The sequence below is a fragment of the Chrysochloris asiatica genome, unplaced genomic scaffold, assembly GCF_000296735.1.
Source record: "Chrysochloris asiatica unplaced genomic scaffold, ChrAsi1.0 scaffold00173, whole genome shotgun sequence".
NCBI lineage: Eukaryota > Metazoa > Chordata > Mammalia > Afrosoricida > Chrysochloridae > Chrysochloris > Chrysochloris asiatica.
This window is the reverse complement of record NW_006408691.1, coordinates 2303654-2317835: the sequence shown is the minus strand read 5'-3', so window position 1 is coordinate 2317835 and position 14182 is coordinate 2303654. Positions and strand designations below refer to the sequence as shown.

The 14182-nt window shown below is 42.9% G+C and overlaps 1 protein-coding gene across 1 annotated transcript in view; it reads left to right on the top strand.

Moving 5' to 3' along the window:
- Positions 1–14182, top strand: part of MORN1 (MORN repeat containing 1) — a 112384-nt gene that overhangs the window by 29993 nt on the left and 68209 nt on the right. Inside the window, exon 9 of the mRNA XM_006871778.1 lies at positions 2261–2371. Within this exon, the coding sequence (XP_006871840.1) occupies positions 2261–2371 (111 nt within the window). The remainder of the gene's footprint in view (positions 1–2260; positions 2372–14182) is intronic.

The following is a 14182-nucleotide window of genomic DNA, read 5'->3' as shown; positions in this document are numbered from 1 at the left end:
CTAAATTCAGGTGGGATATATTCAAGGTCATATTTTGGCTCTTGTGGACTTGTTTTCATTTTCTTCAGATTCAGTTTGAATTTGCATATGAGCAATTGGTAGTTTGTTCCACAGTCTGCCCCTGGCCTTGTTTTGACTGATGACATGGAGCTTTTCCATCATCTCTTTCCGCAGATGTAGTCAATTTGATTTCTATGTATTCCATCTGGTGAGGTCCATGTGTATAGCTGTCTCTTGTGCTGTCTGAAGAAGGTATTTGAAATGAACAAATCATTGATTTTGCAGAATTCTATCATGCGTTCTCCAGCATCATTTCTATCACAAAGGCCATATTTTCCATCCACTGATCCTTCCTCTTTGCTCCCAACGTTTGCATTCCAGTCACCAGTAATGATCAATACATCTTGATTGCATGTTTGATCAATTTCAGATTGAAGAAATTGGTAGAATTCTTCTATTGCATACTCACTGGCTTTAGTGGTTGGTGCATAAATTTGAATAATAGTGGTATTAACTGGTCTTCCCTGTAGGCACATGGATATTATCCTATCACAGACCACATTGTACCTCATGACTGATCTAGATATGTTCTTTTTGACGATGAATGTAACACCATTCCTGTTCAATTTGTCATTCTTGCATAGTAAACCATGTGGTTGTCAGATTCAAAATGGCCAATACCAGTCCATTTCAGCTCACTAATGTGTAATATATCAATGTTTATGTGTTCCATTTCATTTTTGACAACTTCCAATTTTCCCAGATTCATACTTCGTACATTCCATGTTCCGATTTTCAATGGATGTTTACAGCTGTTTCTCTTCATTTTGCGTTGTGCCCCATTAGCACATGAAGGTCCCGTGGGCTCTTCTCCCATGAGCTTTACTCCATTCGCGTCATCACGGTCAACTCTACTTTGAGGAGGCAGTTCTTCCCCAGTCGCATTTTGAGTGCCTTCTAACCTGAGGGGCTCATTTTCCGGCACTATATCTGACAGTGTTTCTCTGCTATTCGTAAGGTTTTCAGTCACTAAAGATTAAGTAGTAGTTCATCACTCTTTCTTCCTAATAGTACTACTGTGTCATGGAGGCCACTGTAGAGCAGGGGGCTACCGAGGGGCAGGGACTGCTGCTGGAGATCTGCTTGTGGTCCAGTCTGCTGTCCCTCCCTTTGTGCTCACAGTGGCACCTGGGCAGCTTCCTACCAGATGCCAAGGCAAGGGTGACTATCCAGTGGTTCACTTGACCATGGACATGAGCCCTCCTACAGACCCCCACTTGGGGCTGCTCAGGCAGTGACTCTGGGCATGGTCCTGTGCCCCCATGTGCCCGTGAGCCCTGGGGCCATGCCTCTGTACTTGAGTGCCCACCACCACCAAGCAGGATTCACACATAACTACTGCTCTCAGCTCATACCGCCCCCTGCTGGACCAGGTGGGACTCTGGCGTCTGGGAGCACAGGGAGTCGCAGTGAATCCGTGCGACCATGCCTGTGTGCGACCCTGTCCACATACCTGTGCAGCCCTGCCCACTAGGCCTCTGTGGATAGTGTGGAGACTGCACATCAGACTTCTAAGGCCCTTCCATGTGCTTTACCAGAGTCAAGAGGCAAGTCAGAAACGGGAGTGGGGATTTGGGGGCAGACAGTGGGGGGGACCCTGATAGCACCAGCTCTGACACTGAGCCACAGAGATGCCCCTAACCACTTGGTTGTGCTGGCCAGACATGGGCCCCTTCTGACGTCCCCACACAGCCTTTCCCCTTGCACCCCTGACTCAGCTGCAGGGAATGTTGGGCCCAGCCTGGCCTGCGGGGAGACATGCCGGAACATTCCACCGCACAGTAAGCCCACACGCCCCTCCAGTGCTAGTTGCCTCTCTCTCCACCGTTAGTGCCTCTCTGAGGCCTCTTTTCAATAGAATCCTTTCAATTCCGAAATGAATCACCTTAGCTAGCTGCAGCTGACCCAGCTGGAGCTACTTCTGTGCAAACTTGCTACAACCTGAACTTTAATGACAACCTAAGTGGCTCCTTGCTCCTGAGGCCTCTATGGTCAGCTACATGTGTGGACAGCTGTGTCCATACCAAAGCTCTCCCCACCGTTATGAAAGGGTGAGGTCCTTGGTGGAGAGAGGCCCCAGGGAATTCCTTTGATTAGGAGGGGGACAGCACATGGTGCCGATCAACGCTTGGCCCGCTCAACTCCTGGCACCCCCAGGGCATCCCCAGCCACCCACTGAAGCCTCTCTGCTCTCCTGTAGCACAGGCCACGAAGATCATGATTGAAGGCCCAGAGGTGGTGGACCTGGTCCAAGGAGCCATGCTCATGTTGAACGTCCAGCTGCATCAGGAAGATGGCAAGTTGGCCAAGGGTGAGCATCTGTAGGCCGCCATCCGAAATGGTGAGGTCAGCATGTGTCAGCCTCAGAGGTAGTAAAAGCTGGACACGACATCATGTTCGGCTGCTAGCATTCCAGACTCCCCTGTGACCTTGTGGTGACCTTGTTCTGGAGGTTCTGTGAACTTGCCAGAGGCTTCTCAGACGAGCACTTAAGCTTTCCCACTGGTGGGGCAGCTATGCTTATGCGTGTGTGTTCATGTGCTGATGCTGCATGTCCACACACATGTGAGCGTGTGCACAGATGCATGGATGTGCATGGGGGCTACTTGTGTGACATGTGCATTCTCAGCCACCCTCAGTCCTCACGCATCTTGCAGAAGACCGTCCAGACACTGTCCATAACCGTGTGTGGATCAAGGCTGTGTGAGTGTGGGTGGCCGGTGGCCCTGCCTGTCAACGGGAGGGATTCGCATTGTCCCTTTGGAGGTAATGAAAGAAAAACAGATTCCCATCTGTCTGGGCTGTTATTAAGGTCATTAAACCACCCATGATTCCATACAGAAGAATGGACGAGATGATTCCCTAAACCCTTCTCTTCAGGGTGCCAAAAGTGCCTGGAGAGGTTGGCACATAGTCATGGCAGCCAGGCTGCCGAGCCCCTGTGCCATCACTGGGGCGGATCGCCCTGCTAATAAACCGTGCCCAGGATCCTTACCATAAGTGAGTTCATCTCCATTCAAGCTCTAACTAGAAAGTCGTGATGGGCGGCATACATCAAATCTATTTAGTCACAATTGGTTTATTTTAACAACTTTATTGTGGCATCATTTACATACCATAAAAATCACCCACATTAAGTGATTCAGTGATTTTTAGTAAATTTGCAGTGGGGCAGCCTTCACTACAGCTTGGTGTTAGGACAGATCCTGGCTTCCTGCTAGCAGTTAATCCTTGTTCCCACCCCAGCCTCAGGCAAGCACTAACCTACTTTCTGTCTCTATGGATTTGCCTTTTCTGGACATTTCATACAAACAGAATCCTATGACACGTGGCCTTTTGTATCTGGCTTCTTTCACTTAGCTTTGTATCTTTGACGTTCATCCATGTTGTAGCGAGTATCAGAACTTCATTTCTTTTTTATTGATAAGTTGTTGTTGTATGCTCTCAAGTCAGTTCCAAATCATAGTGACCCGATATAGGGTTTCCAAGGAGGGTTTGGTGGGTTTGAAGTGCCAACTTTGGACCATTATACTGATACTATATTTTGTCTATCCATTCATCCATTCAGAGGTGTCACTGGGGTGGGGGGTGGGGGGTGAGACCAAAATGACTCCAGGGTCTGCAGCAACAACAGCAGGAGGGCAGGGCATGGGGGAGAGGACTCCAAGGCAGTTGTGTCACCCAGTCTGTTAACTCGTTACTACCCCCCACACACACACACTTTTCAGTCGGGGCATGCCATGGCACCCACTATGAGAGAGGAGGCACTGTGGGGAACTGGAGCAGAGGGCAGAACCAGGGCTGGGCTGCACGGCCTGGTACTCAGCCCAGTGTGGGGGTCACCAACTGGCACCACTTACAGTGAGGGGCAGTGACTTCACGAGTTTCCACACTGAGTGCCAATTGGTGAGTTGTTTGCAGATTTGGGCTATTAGGGATAACATTGCTATGAACATTCATGTGTAAATTTTTTGTGAAGGCATAGATTTTAGTTTCTCTTGGGTAGATCTTGAAGTGTGAAATTGTTGGATCATATGGTAGATTTAAGGAGGCTGGTGAGGATGAACCTCAAAGTCTGCGGTTCAAGCTTACCAGCAGCTTTTTGAAAACCCTATACAGGGTTTGCTATAGGTCACAACCAACTTGACAGCACTTAACAACAACAACCAACCAAAAGGTCTGCAGTTAAAACGCACCAACCACTCCTCAGAAACCCTATACAGGGTCACTGTAAGTCGGAACTGACTTGGCAGCACTTAATAACAACAGTGGCACTATAGGATAAGCACCGCACTTTTAACCACCAGGTCGACTGTTGAAATCTACCAGCTGCTCCAAGAAAAATGAGGCTGTCTGCTCCCATAAAGATCTACAGCCTTGGAAACCCAATATAGGGTCTCTATGAGTCAGAATCAACTTGAGGTCAGTGGGTTTGGTTTCTGTTTTGGTGGTACACTAAGGAGCCCTGGTGGCACAGTTGAATAACCACAAAGTTGGCAGTACAAACCCAACAGCCAGCCACTCCGAGGGAGAAAGAGGAGGCTGTCTACTCCCATAGAGATTTACAGCCTTAGAAACCCTACACCAGGTGGATATAAATCAGAATCAGCTCCATGACAGTGGGTGGGTGCTACAGTGGGTTAAGTGTTAGGCTGCTAGCCAAAAGATCAGCAGTTCAAACCCACCAGCCACTTGAAACCCACTCCTAGTGAGAAAGATGAGGTAGTGTGCTTCTATAAAGAATGACAACCTCGGAAACTCTAGGGAACAGTTATACTCCATGCGATAAGAGTGGCTATGAGTCAAAATCGCCTCCTTGGCAATAGGTTTGGTTTTAGTTTATGGCATATTTATATTCGACTTTTAAAGAAACTGTCAAACTGTCTTCCAAAGGGGTGGTGCTGTTTCACATTCCCATCAACAGCACACGAGGCTCCTGTTTCTCCAAACCCTCAACACCTTGAATTGTCCTCCACTGCTGTTAGATGACAACCATCCTAGTGGGTGTGAAGTGGTATCTCAATGTGGTGGGTTTTTTTTAAATGTTTTATTGTGAATTATGTGATAGTTTACATGGGAGAACATTAGTTTTACATTCATCCTATCGTATATCGTTTCATTGCCATGTTTACAATCCCCTCCATGCATCATCAACCAACCAAAGGGTATACCTTACAAGCCTGCCCCTGGTCATGAGCACACAGCCCCTCTCCCTCTCTGGGTCTAAAGTCCCCAGCTGCTCCATCTCTCCACATCATCATCTCTGCCTCCATCTCAGGCATCACTGTTTCTCTGGGTAGAGTCCCACTCTCCGCTCTTCTCCCTTGATGGTTCCAGGGACCTCCGCTCCTAGACTGAAAAGTTAATAGCTCCCCTCTTTGCTACAAAATGTCTACCTTTACATTTCCAAGCCTCACAAGCAGTCCTGATAACAATTATTCACTGTTGTATCACAATGTGGTTTTGATATTGACCATCTTTTCATGTGCTTGTTAGCCATTAGGGGTCCTGAGGTGGTGCTGCAGGAAAATGCACTAGACCACAAGGTCAGTTTGAACCACGAAGTCAGCGGTTCAAATGCAGCAGCCACCCTTAGAAATCCTAGACACGGTCAGTACGAGTCAGACGGCAGCACGTCACCACAACAATTAGCCATCTTGTCTTTTCACTTTTCCTATTTGCATATTTTGAGTTGTCTTCTTATTTTGAGCTATACACATTCTCTAAACATCCTGGATCCAAGTCCTTTATTAGATCTTATCTTTGAAAATATCTTCTCCCTTTGAAGTGCAAAAGGAAACAGAACTATTGTTTATTGTACCCAAGAATCCTTTGCCTAAGCAAAGGTCCCAATGATTTTCTCCTGTGTTTTTATAGATGTTTTAAAGTTTTTATTCTTACATTTAGATATGTGATCTATTTTGAGTTAATTTTTTTCAGCTAAGATGAAAATCTAAAATCATCTTTTTTGTATGTGGGTATCCATTGATCCCAGAACCATTTGTCGCAGACTGACTGTGTCCCATTGAATTGCATTGGCACTTTTGGTTGGCACTTTTGACACTCAGTTGACCATAAAGGTAAGGGTGTATGTCTGGAGTCTTCATTCCATTCCATGAGTCTATAGGTCTGCCCTTATACCAGAACCCCATTGTCTTAATTATGATATGTTTTGATATTGGACAATCCTCCAATTTTGTTCTTTGTCAAAATTATTTTGACTATTCTGGGACTTTTGCATTTTCATATAAATTTTTTTTTCTTAAATTATTTATTGTGAATTATGTGATAGTTTACATGGGAGAACATTAGTTTTACATTCATTCTATCGTATATCGTCTCATTGCCATGGTTACAATCCCCTCCATGCAATCCTTCCATGCCCCCCAGGTCTTCAGCACACAGTCGCTCTCCCTCTCTGGATCTAAAGTCTCCAGCTGCTCCATTGCTCCACGTCATCATCTCTGGCTCCATTTCAGGCATCACTGCTTCTCTGGGTAGGGTCCCGCTCTCTGCTCTTCTCCCTTGATGGTCCTAGGGATCTCCGTTCCTAGACTGAAAAGTTAATCACTCCCCTCCTTGCTATAAAACGTCTACCTTTACATTTCCAACCCTCACAATCAGTCCTGATAACAGTTACTCATTATTGTATCACAAGAGACCCGTCTGTATTTCATTGCATCAGCACCGGCTAGTCAGATTGAATACTACACACTGGAGATTTTACCTTCCTCCAGGCCCTCTGGGTCTAGGTTCCCTCTTGAAAGCTTGTAAGCCAGTCACTTCTTGCCTTTGTAGCCCCCCACCCCCAATTTTGGGTAGCCAATGTCCAAGTTGCCCATCCCTGTCTACTTTGTGTGTGGCGGGGGTGGGAATCCACACACAAAAAAATCTGCTAGAATTTTGATAGGAATTGTATCAAATCTATCAGGAGGAAATGTGATTATCTTACTAGTATTGAGACTTCCAACTGAAATACCTCTCTATTTATTTGGATCTTTACTTTCTCTCACCAGTGTTTAATAATGTTCAATTCACAAGGTTTAAATTTAGTTAGTTAGAATTATCAATAAATCACTGTTAATAATGAATCACTTTATTATTAATTTACATTCAAAGATATAATTAGAGTTGATTATTAATAACTCCACCACTCATCTGTCAGTTTGTAGCACTGTGGTGGCTTACATGTTGCTGTGATGTTGGAAGCTATGCCACTGGGATTTTAAATATTGGCAAGGTCACCCATGGTAGACAGGTTTCAGTGAAGCTTCCAGACTGAGACAGACTAGGAAGAAAGAGAGGTGAACCGTTTCTTCATGGTTAGCCACTAAAATCCTTATGAATAACAACAGAACATTGTCCGATACAGTGCTAAAAGATGAGCCCCTCAGTTTGGAAGGCACTCAAAATTCAACTGGGGAAGATCTGCCTCCTTATAATAGTTAACCATAATGATGTGAATGGAAAAAAAGTTTTGGGGACCTTCATTTGCTGATGGGGCACAACTCAAAATGAGAAGAAATAGCTGCAAATACCCATTAATAACTGGAACGTCAGACATAATGAAGGGTGAATCTACGAAAATTGGAAGTTGTTGAAAAATAAAATGGAATGCATAAAGATTGATATCCTAGGCATTAGTGAGCTGAAGTGGACTGTGTTGGCCATTTTGAATCTGACAGTTGTATGGTTTACTATGCTGGGAATGTCAAATTGAAAAGAAATAGTATCACATTCACCATCAAAAAGAACATCTCAAGATCTATCTTGAAATACAATGCTGCTTGTGATAGGATAGTATTCATACACCTACAAGAAAGACCAGTTAATGACCACTATTATTTAAAATTTCATCACTGGGTAGTGATGATGAAATTGAAGCATTCTATCAACTTTCCTCAATCTGAAATTGATCACACATGCACTCCAGATGCATTGATAATTACTGGTGATTGGAGTATGAAAGTTGGAAACAAAGGAAGGGTCAGTACTTGGAAAATATGGCCTTGGTGATGGAAATGATGCTACTTTTCTGTTAGGTTCAATAATTCATTACAGTGACCACATGGACCTCACAGGGGTCCTGGTGTGGCTCTGTGGGTTAATGCACCAGACTGCAGTCAGTTTGAACTGCAAGGTCGGTGATTCAAGCTCACCAGCTGCTCCTTGGAAACCCTATACAGGGTCGATTTTGATGGGTTGGAACTGACTGAACAGCACTAACCCAAACAAACATTATGGGGTTTATTAGGGAAGTTGTTGTTGTTGTTAAGTGCCATTGAGTCAGTTCCAACTCAACTCAGCGACCCTAAGGAGTGGTGTGTGGGTTTGAACTACCAACGTTGCAGTTAGCTTATGGTTAGCTGTGTAGTGCTTATTCTGTTATTGTTGTTATTAAGTATCATTGAGTCAGTTTCAACTCAAAGTGACCCTGTGTAGGGTTTCCAAGGAGTGGCAGGTGAGTTTGAACTGCCAACCTTGTGGTTCAAACTGACCTTGCGGACCAGTGCTTTCTCCCAAAGTGCCACACCAGGATTTATCCTTGTTGTTGTTGTTGTTAAGTGCTGTTGAGTCAGTCCTGATTCACAGTGACCCTTTATAGGGTTTCTAAGTTGCAGTTGATGAGTTTGAACCACTGACCCTGCGGTTCAAACTGCTCTTGTGGCCTAGCGCATTAACCTACAGTGACACACCAAGGCTTATTCTACAGCACCACAATTTAGCTTTAGATATGCTTAGTTATGCCTGTAGGCAGGTCTCTCTCTCTGGCCCTTGGCCCCTTGTCCTGGCTCTGCCCTACTCAGGAGAGTGTTGTAAAACTCTTTAGCTCCACTAATAAGTACCTGGAGACACCCTACTCCACAGTAAGCCTCAACTTGAAGGTGCTCTGTTCTGTTGCTCTGTGAGTCAGCAAACCCAGATCCATCAAGTGCCCAGGGGCACCTGACTCCACCAACAAGCCTCCTGCCCCAAAGCACTCATCTTCCTCACTCTGTGAGTCAGGAAACTCACTGTTGTGTCTACTGTCCGTTTCTTGGTTTTGCTGCTTTTGCTGCCACCATGTGCCTGCCACTGCTTCTCAATGTCTCCAGTGTTACAGCTCTTGTGTAACCTGGGTCTAGGAGGTTCCTAGCACAGAGACCCTGTGTCCAGAGGACACATTCCACTCCCAACTCTTCTTTCTTGATGTCACTAGGTCCCCTTGTCTGCTTCTGGGATGGGTCATTTTAAGGCTAGTGGGTTAACAAAACTGGTCAATCTCCTCCTGAGGTTCCAGGTACCTAATTTGCATGGTCTCACTCCCACAAGTGTGCCATGCATCTTATTTCCATTATTAATAAGCTATCCAATACTCTTTATGGGCCCAAATCACCTCATTTGCATAGTCCCAACCACAAGGCCCTCAGTTCAAACCCACGAACTGCTCCTTGGAAACCCTATTACAGGGTCGCTATGAGTCAAAACTGAATCAAAAAGCACTTAAAAACAACAGTCATTTGGTGGGAGTTACAAAGACTATCACTGGTAGGGCCATCTTAAGTAATTCACCTCACTGCAATTCGTATAGCCATTCCAACTTGCTTATGGTTACTGTTTGCATGGTATGTATTCTTGTATTCTTTTACTTTCAACGTGTTTCCATGAATCTAAAGTGTGTCTCTGTCAGACAGCCTATAGTTGGCCTTTTAAAAATCCAGTCTGATAAATCTTTTCCTTTGTATTGGAATATTTAATCCACTGACATTTAGTGTAATTATTAATATGGTTAGTTTTATGTGTTCTCTACGTGTTGTTTCTATGTGTCTCATACCTTTTTCCCTGCTTTCTTTAGAAATTTTTAATTTACTTAATTTTTAGTGTACCACTTTAGTGTCTTTTTCCTTTTTACTATATTTTTTAATTGCTTTCCTACTGGTTGCTCTAGCTATTACAACATGTATTTATCACAAAATATTTTAGATTAATACTAACAATTCCATTACTGTATAGGAACTGTGCTCCAGTACAATTTCATCCCTTTTCCTGTGTGGTTTTATTATTATATATATATATATATATATATATATATGATTATATGTTGTTGTGGTTATGTACCAGGGAGTCAGTTCCGACTCATAGAGACCCTACACAGGGTTTCCGAGGCTATAAATCTTTATGAGAGCAGAAAGCCTCATCTTTCTCCTGCAGAACAGCTGGTAGTTTCGAACTGCTGACTGTGAGGTTAGCAACCCAATTTGTAACCACTATGCTACCAGCGCTCCTTATATTTTTATATGTTATTGCTGTTAAATGTTGTTGAGTCAGATCACTTTCATAGCAACCCTGCAGAGAGTTACCAAGGGGTAGCTGGTGGGTGTGATTAGTAGTCTGTGCTTATCCTACAGTGTCACGCCAGGACTCTTTATAGGTTGTTGTTGTTAAGTGTCGTCGAGTCAATTCCGACCCATAGCTACCCTTAGAAGGCCAAAAACTATTTTCATAATTATTATTTTATTCTGCTGTTGTTGTTACGTGCTGTAGAGTCGGTTCCAACTTGTAGCAGCCGTATGCACAACAGAATGAAACACTGCCCTGTTTGAAGCCATCCTCACAACTGTTGTTACACTTGCGCACATCACTGCTGCCACTGTGCCAATCCATCTCATTGAGAGTGTCTTCCTCTTTTTGGCTGACACTCAATTCTATCAAGCATGATGCCTTTCTTTAGGGACTAGTCCCTTCTGATAACATGTCTGAAGTATGACAAACAAAGTCTTACCGTTCTGGCTTCTATGGAGCACTCTGGCTGTACTTTTCCAACACAGCTTTGTTAGTTCTTCTGGCAGTTCATAGAACTTTCAAAATTCTTTAAAAAAAAAATTCTTTTCCAGCAACACCATAACTCAAATGCATCAATTCTTCTACAGTCTTCCTTCTTCATTGTCCAACTTTTACATGCATATAAAACTATTGAAAATACCATGGCTTGGGTCAGGCACACCTTAGTCCTCAAACTGATATCTTTGCTCTTGCACACTTTAAAGAGGTATTGTGTAGCAGATTTGCCTAATGCAATACATCATTTGATTTCTTGGATGCTGCTTCCATGAGCGCTGATTGTAGGTTGTTGTTGTTGTTAACTGTCATCGAGTCAGTTCCGACACATAACGACCCTGTATAGGGTTTCCGAGGAGCTGCTGGTGAGTTTGCACCGCCAACCTTGCAATTCAAACGGCTTTGCAGTCTGGTGTATTAACCCACAGCTCCACACCAGGACTCCTGAGTAGACCCATGCAAAATGAAGACTTTGAAAACATCAATCTTTTCTCCATTTATCATGATGTTATTTAGCAGTCCAGTGGTGAGGATTTTTGTTTTCTTTACATTGAGGTGCAATCCATACTGAAGGCTGTAGTCTTTGATCTTCATCAGTAAGTATTTGAAGTCCTCTTCACTTCCAACAAGCAAGGTTGTATCATCTGCATATCACAGGTTGTTAATGAGTCTTCCTCCAATCCTGATGCCACATTCTTCTTCATATAATCTGGATTATTTGCTCATCATACATATTGAATAAGTATGGTATTCATACAATGCTTTGTATTTTAAGGCACAAACCTTTCCTGATTTTAAGCCATTCAGTATCCCCTTGTTGTGTTCGAACAGCTGCCTCATGGTCTAAGTATAAGTTCTTCATGAGCACAATTATGTTTTCTGGAATACCCATTCTTCTCAATGTTATCCATACTTGTCATGATTCACACTGTTGAAACCTTTGCTTAGTCAATAAAGCACAAGTAAATATCTTTCTGGTATCATCTGCTTTAGCCAAGATCCATCTGACATCAGCAATGATATCCCCTATTCCACATCCTCATCTGAATCTTACTTGAACTTCTGGAAGTTCTCTGTCGATGTACTGTTGCATCCATTTAAAAATTATCTTCAGCAAAATTTTACTTTCGTAAGATACTAATGATGTTGTTAAATTATTTCAGTATTTGTTAGGTCACCTCTCTTTGGAATGAGCACCGTCTGGGTCTCTTCCAGTCAGTTGGCCAGGTCTTCCCAATTTCTTGGCATAGATGAGTGAGCACCTCCAGTGTTGCATCACTTTATTGAAAGATTTCAATTTGTATCCATCAATTCCTGGAGCCTTGTTTTTGCCAGTATTTTCAGTGCACCTTTGACTTTTCCCTTCTGTACCATCAGTTCTTAATCATATGCTGCCTTTTGAAATGGTTGAACATTGACCATTTCTTTTTTGTACAGTGACTCTATGAATGCCTTCTATCTTCTTTTGATGTTTTCTGTATCGTTCAATATTTTGCCCAGAGAATCCTTCAATATTTCAAGTCAAGACTTGAATTTTTTTCTTCAGTTCTTTCAGTTTGAGAAATGCTGATTGTGTTCTTCCCTTTGGATTTTCTAACTCTAGGTCTTTGCACATTTCATTATAATACTTGGCTTTGTCTTCTAGAGCTGCCCTATGAAATTTTCTATTCAGCTCTTTGCTATCCTCATTTCTTCCACTCACTTTACCGTGTCTACACTGGAGAGCAAATTTCAGAGTCTCTTCTGACATTTTGGTTTTTTGTTTCTTTCATATTTTTTACTTTCTTCCTATATGATGTTCTTGATGTCATTCCACAGCTTTTCTGGTCTTCAGTCATTAGTGTCTAATGTATCAAATCTGTCTTGAGATATTGTCTAAATTCAAGAGAGGGGCTATGTCCAAGGTCACATTTTGTTTCTCTTGGACTTGTTTTCATTTTCTTCAGCTTCAGCCTGAACTTTCATATGAGCAACTGACGGTCTGTTCCATAGTCAGCCTTGTTTTAGCTAATGATATTGAGCTTTTTCATCATCTCTTCCTACAGATGTAGTCAATTTGATTCCTGTGCAGTTAGTCCATCTGGTGAGTCCCCTTTTATGTCATTTTAAAAAAAAGTATTTGCAATGAATAATTAAGTCATTGGTTTTGCAAAATTCTATCATGAGACCTCCAGCATCATTTCTATCACCAAACTCATATTTTCCAACTACTGATTCTTCCTCTTTGTTTCCAACCATCACATTCCAATCACCAGTAATTATCAATACATCTTAATTGCATGTTTAATTCATTTCAGACTGAAGAAGTTGGTAGACTTCTTCAATTTCATTGTCACTGCCTTAAGTGGTTGGTGAGTAAATGTTAATAATAGTGGTATTAGCTGGTCTTCCCTACTGGTACATGGATATTATCCTATCACAGACTGCGTTGTACTTCAAGACAGATCTTGGTATGTTCTTTTTGATGATAAATGCAACACCATTCCTCTGTTTTCATTCCCAGCATAGTAAACCATATGATTGTCAGATTCAAAATGGCCAAAACCAGTCCATTTCAGTCCACTAATGCCTAGGATATCAATGTTTATGCATTCCATTTCATTTTTGGCAACTTCCAATTTTCCTAGATTCATACTTCTTACATTCCATATTCTGATTATTAATGGATGTTTTCAGCTGTTTCTCCTCATTTTGAGCAGTGCCCCCTCAGCAGATGAAGATCCCCAAAGCGTTACTCCATTATCATCATTGTGGTTGTCTGTTTTGAGGAAGCAGCTCTTCCCTAGTTGTATTTTGAATTCCTTCCAACCAGAGAGGCTCATCTTCTGGCACTATATCTGACAATATTCTGGTGCTCTTCATAATGTTTCCACCTTCTGGCACTATATCTGACCATGTTCCATTACTATTCATAAGGTTTTCAGTAGTTAAACATTCAGAAGTAGTCCCCAACTCCTTTTTCCTAGTCTGTCTGAGTCTGGAAGCTCAGCTGAAACATGTCTACCATGGATGACCCTGCTGGTATTTAAAATACCAGTGGCATAGCTTCCAGAATCACAGCAATACACATGCCACCACAGTACAACAAACAGACGGATCAGTAGTGGCATGTCATTTTATGGAGTATCATTTTTAAACTCATTTAAAAGCTGTTGTTGTTGTTAGGTGCCATCGAGTTGGTACTGACCCATAGCGACCTTATGCACAGCAGAACAAAACACTGCCCAATCCTGGGTCAACTTCACTACTGTTGCCACGCTTGAGTCCATCGATGCTGCCACTTGGCCAATCCATCTCGTTGGGG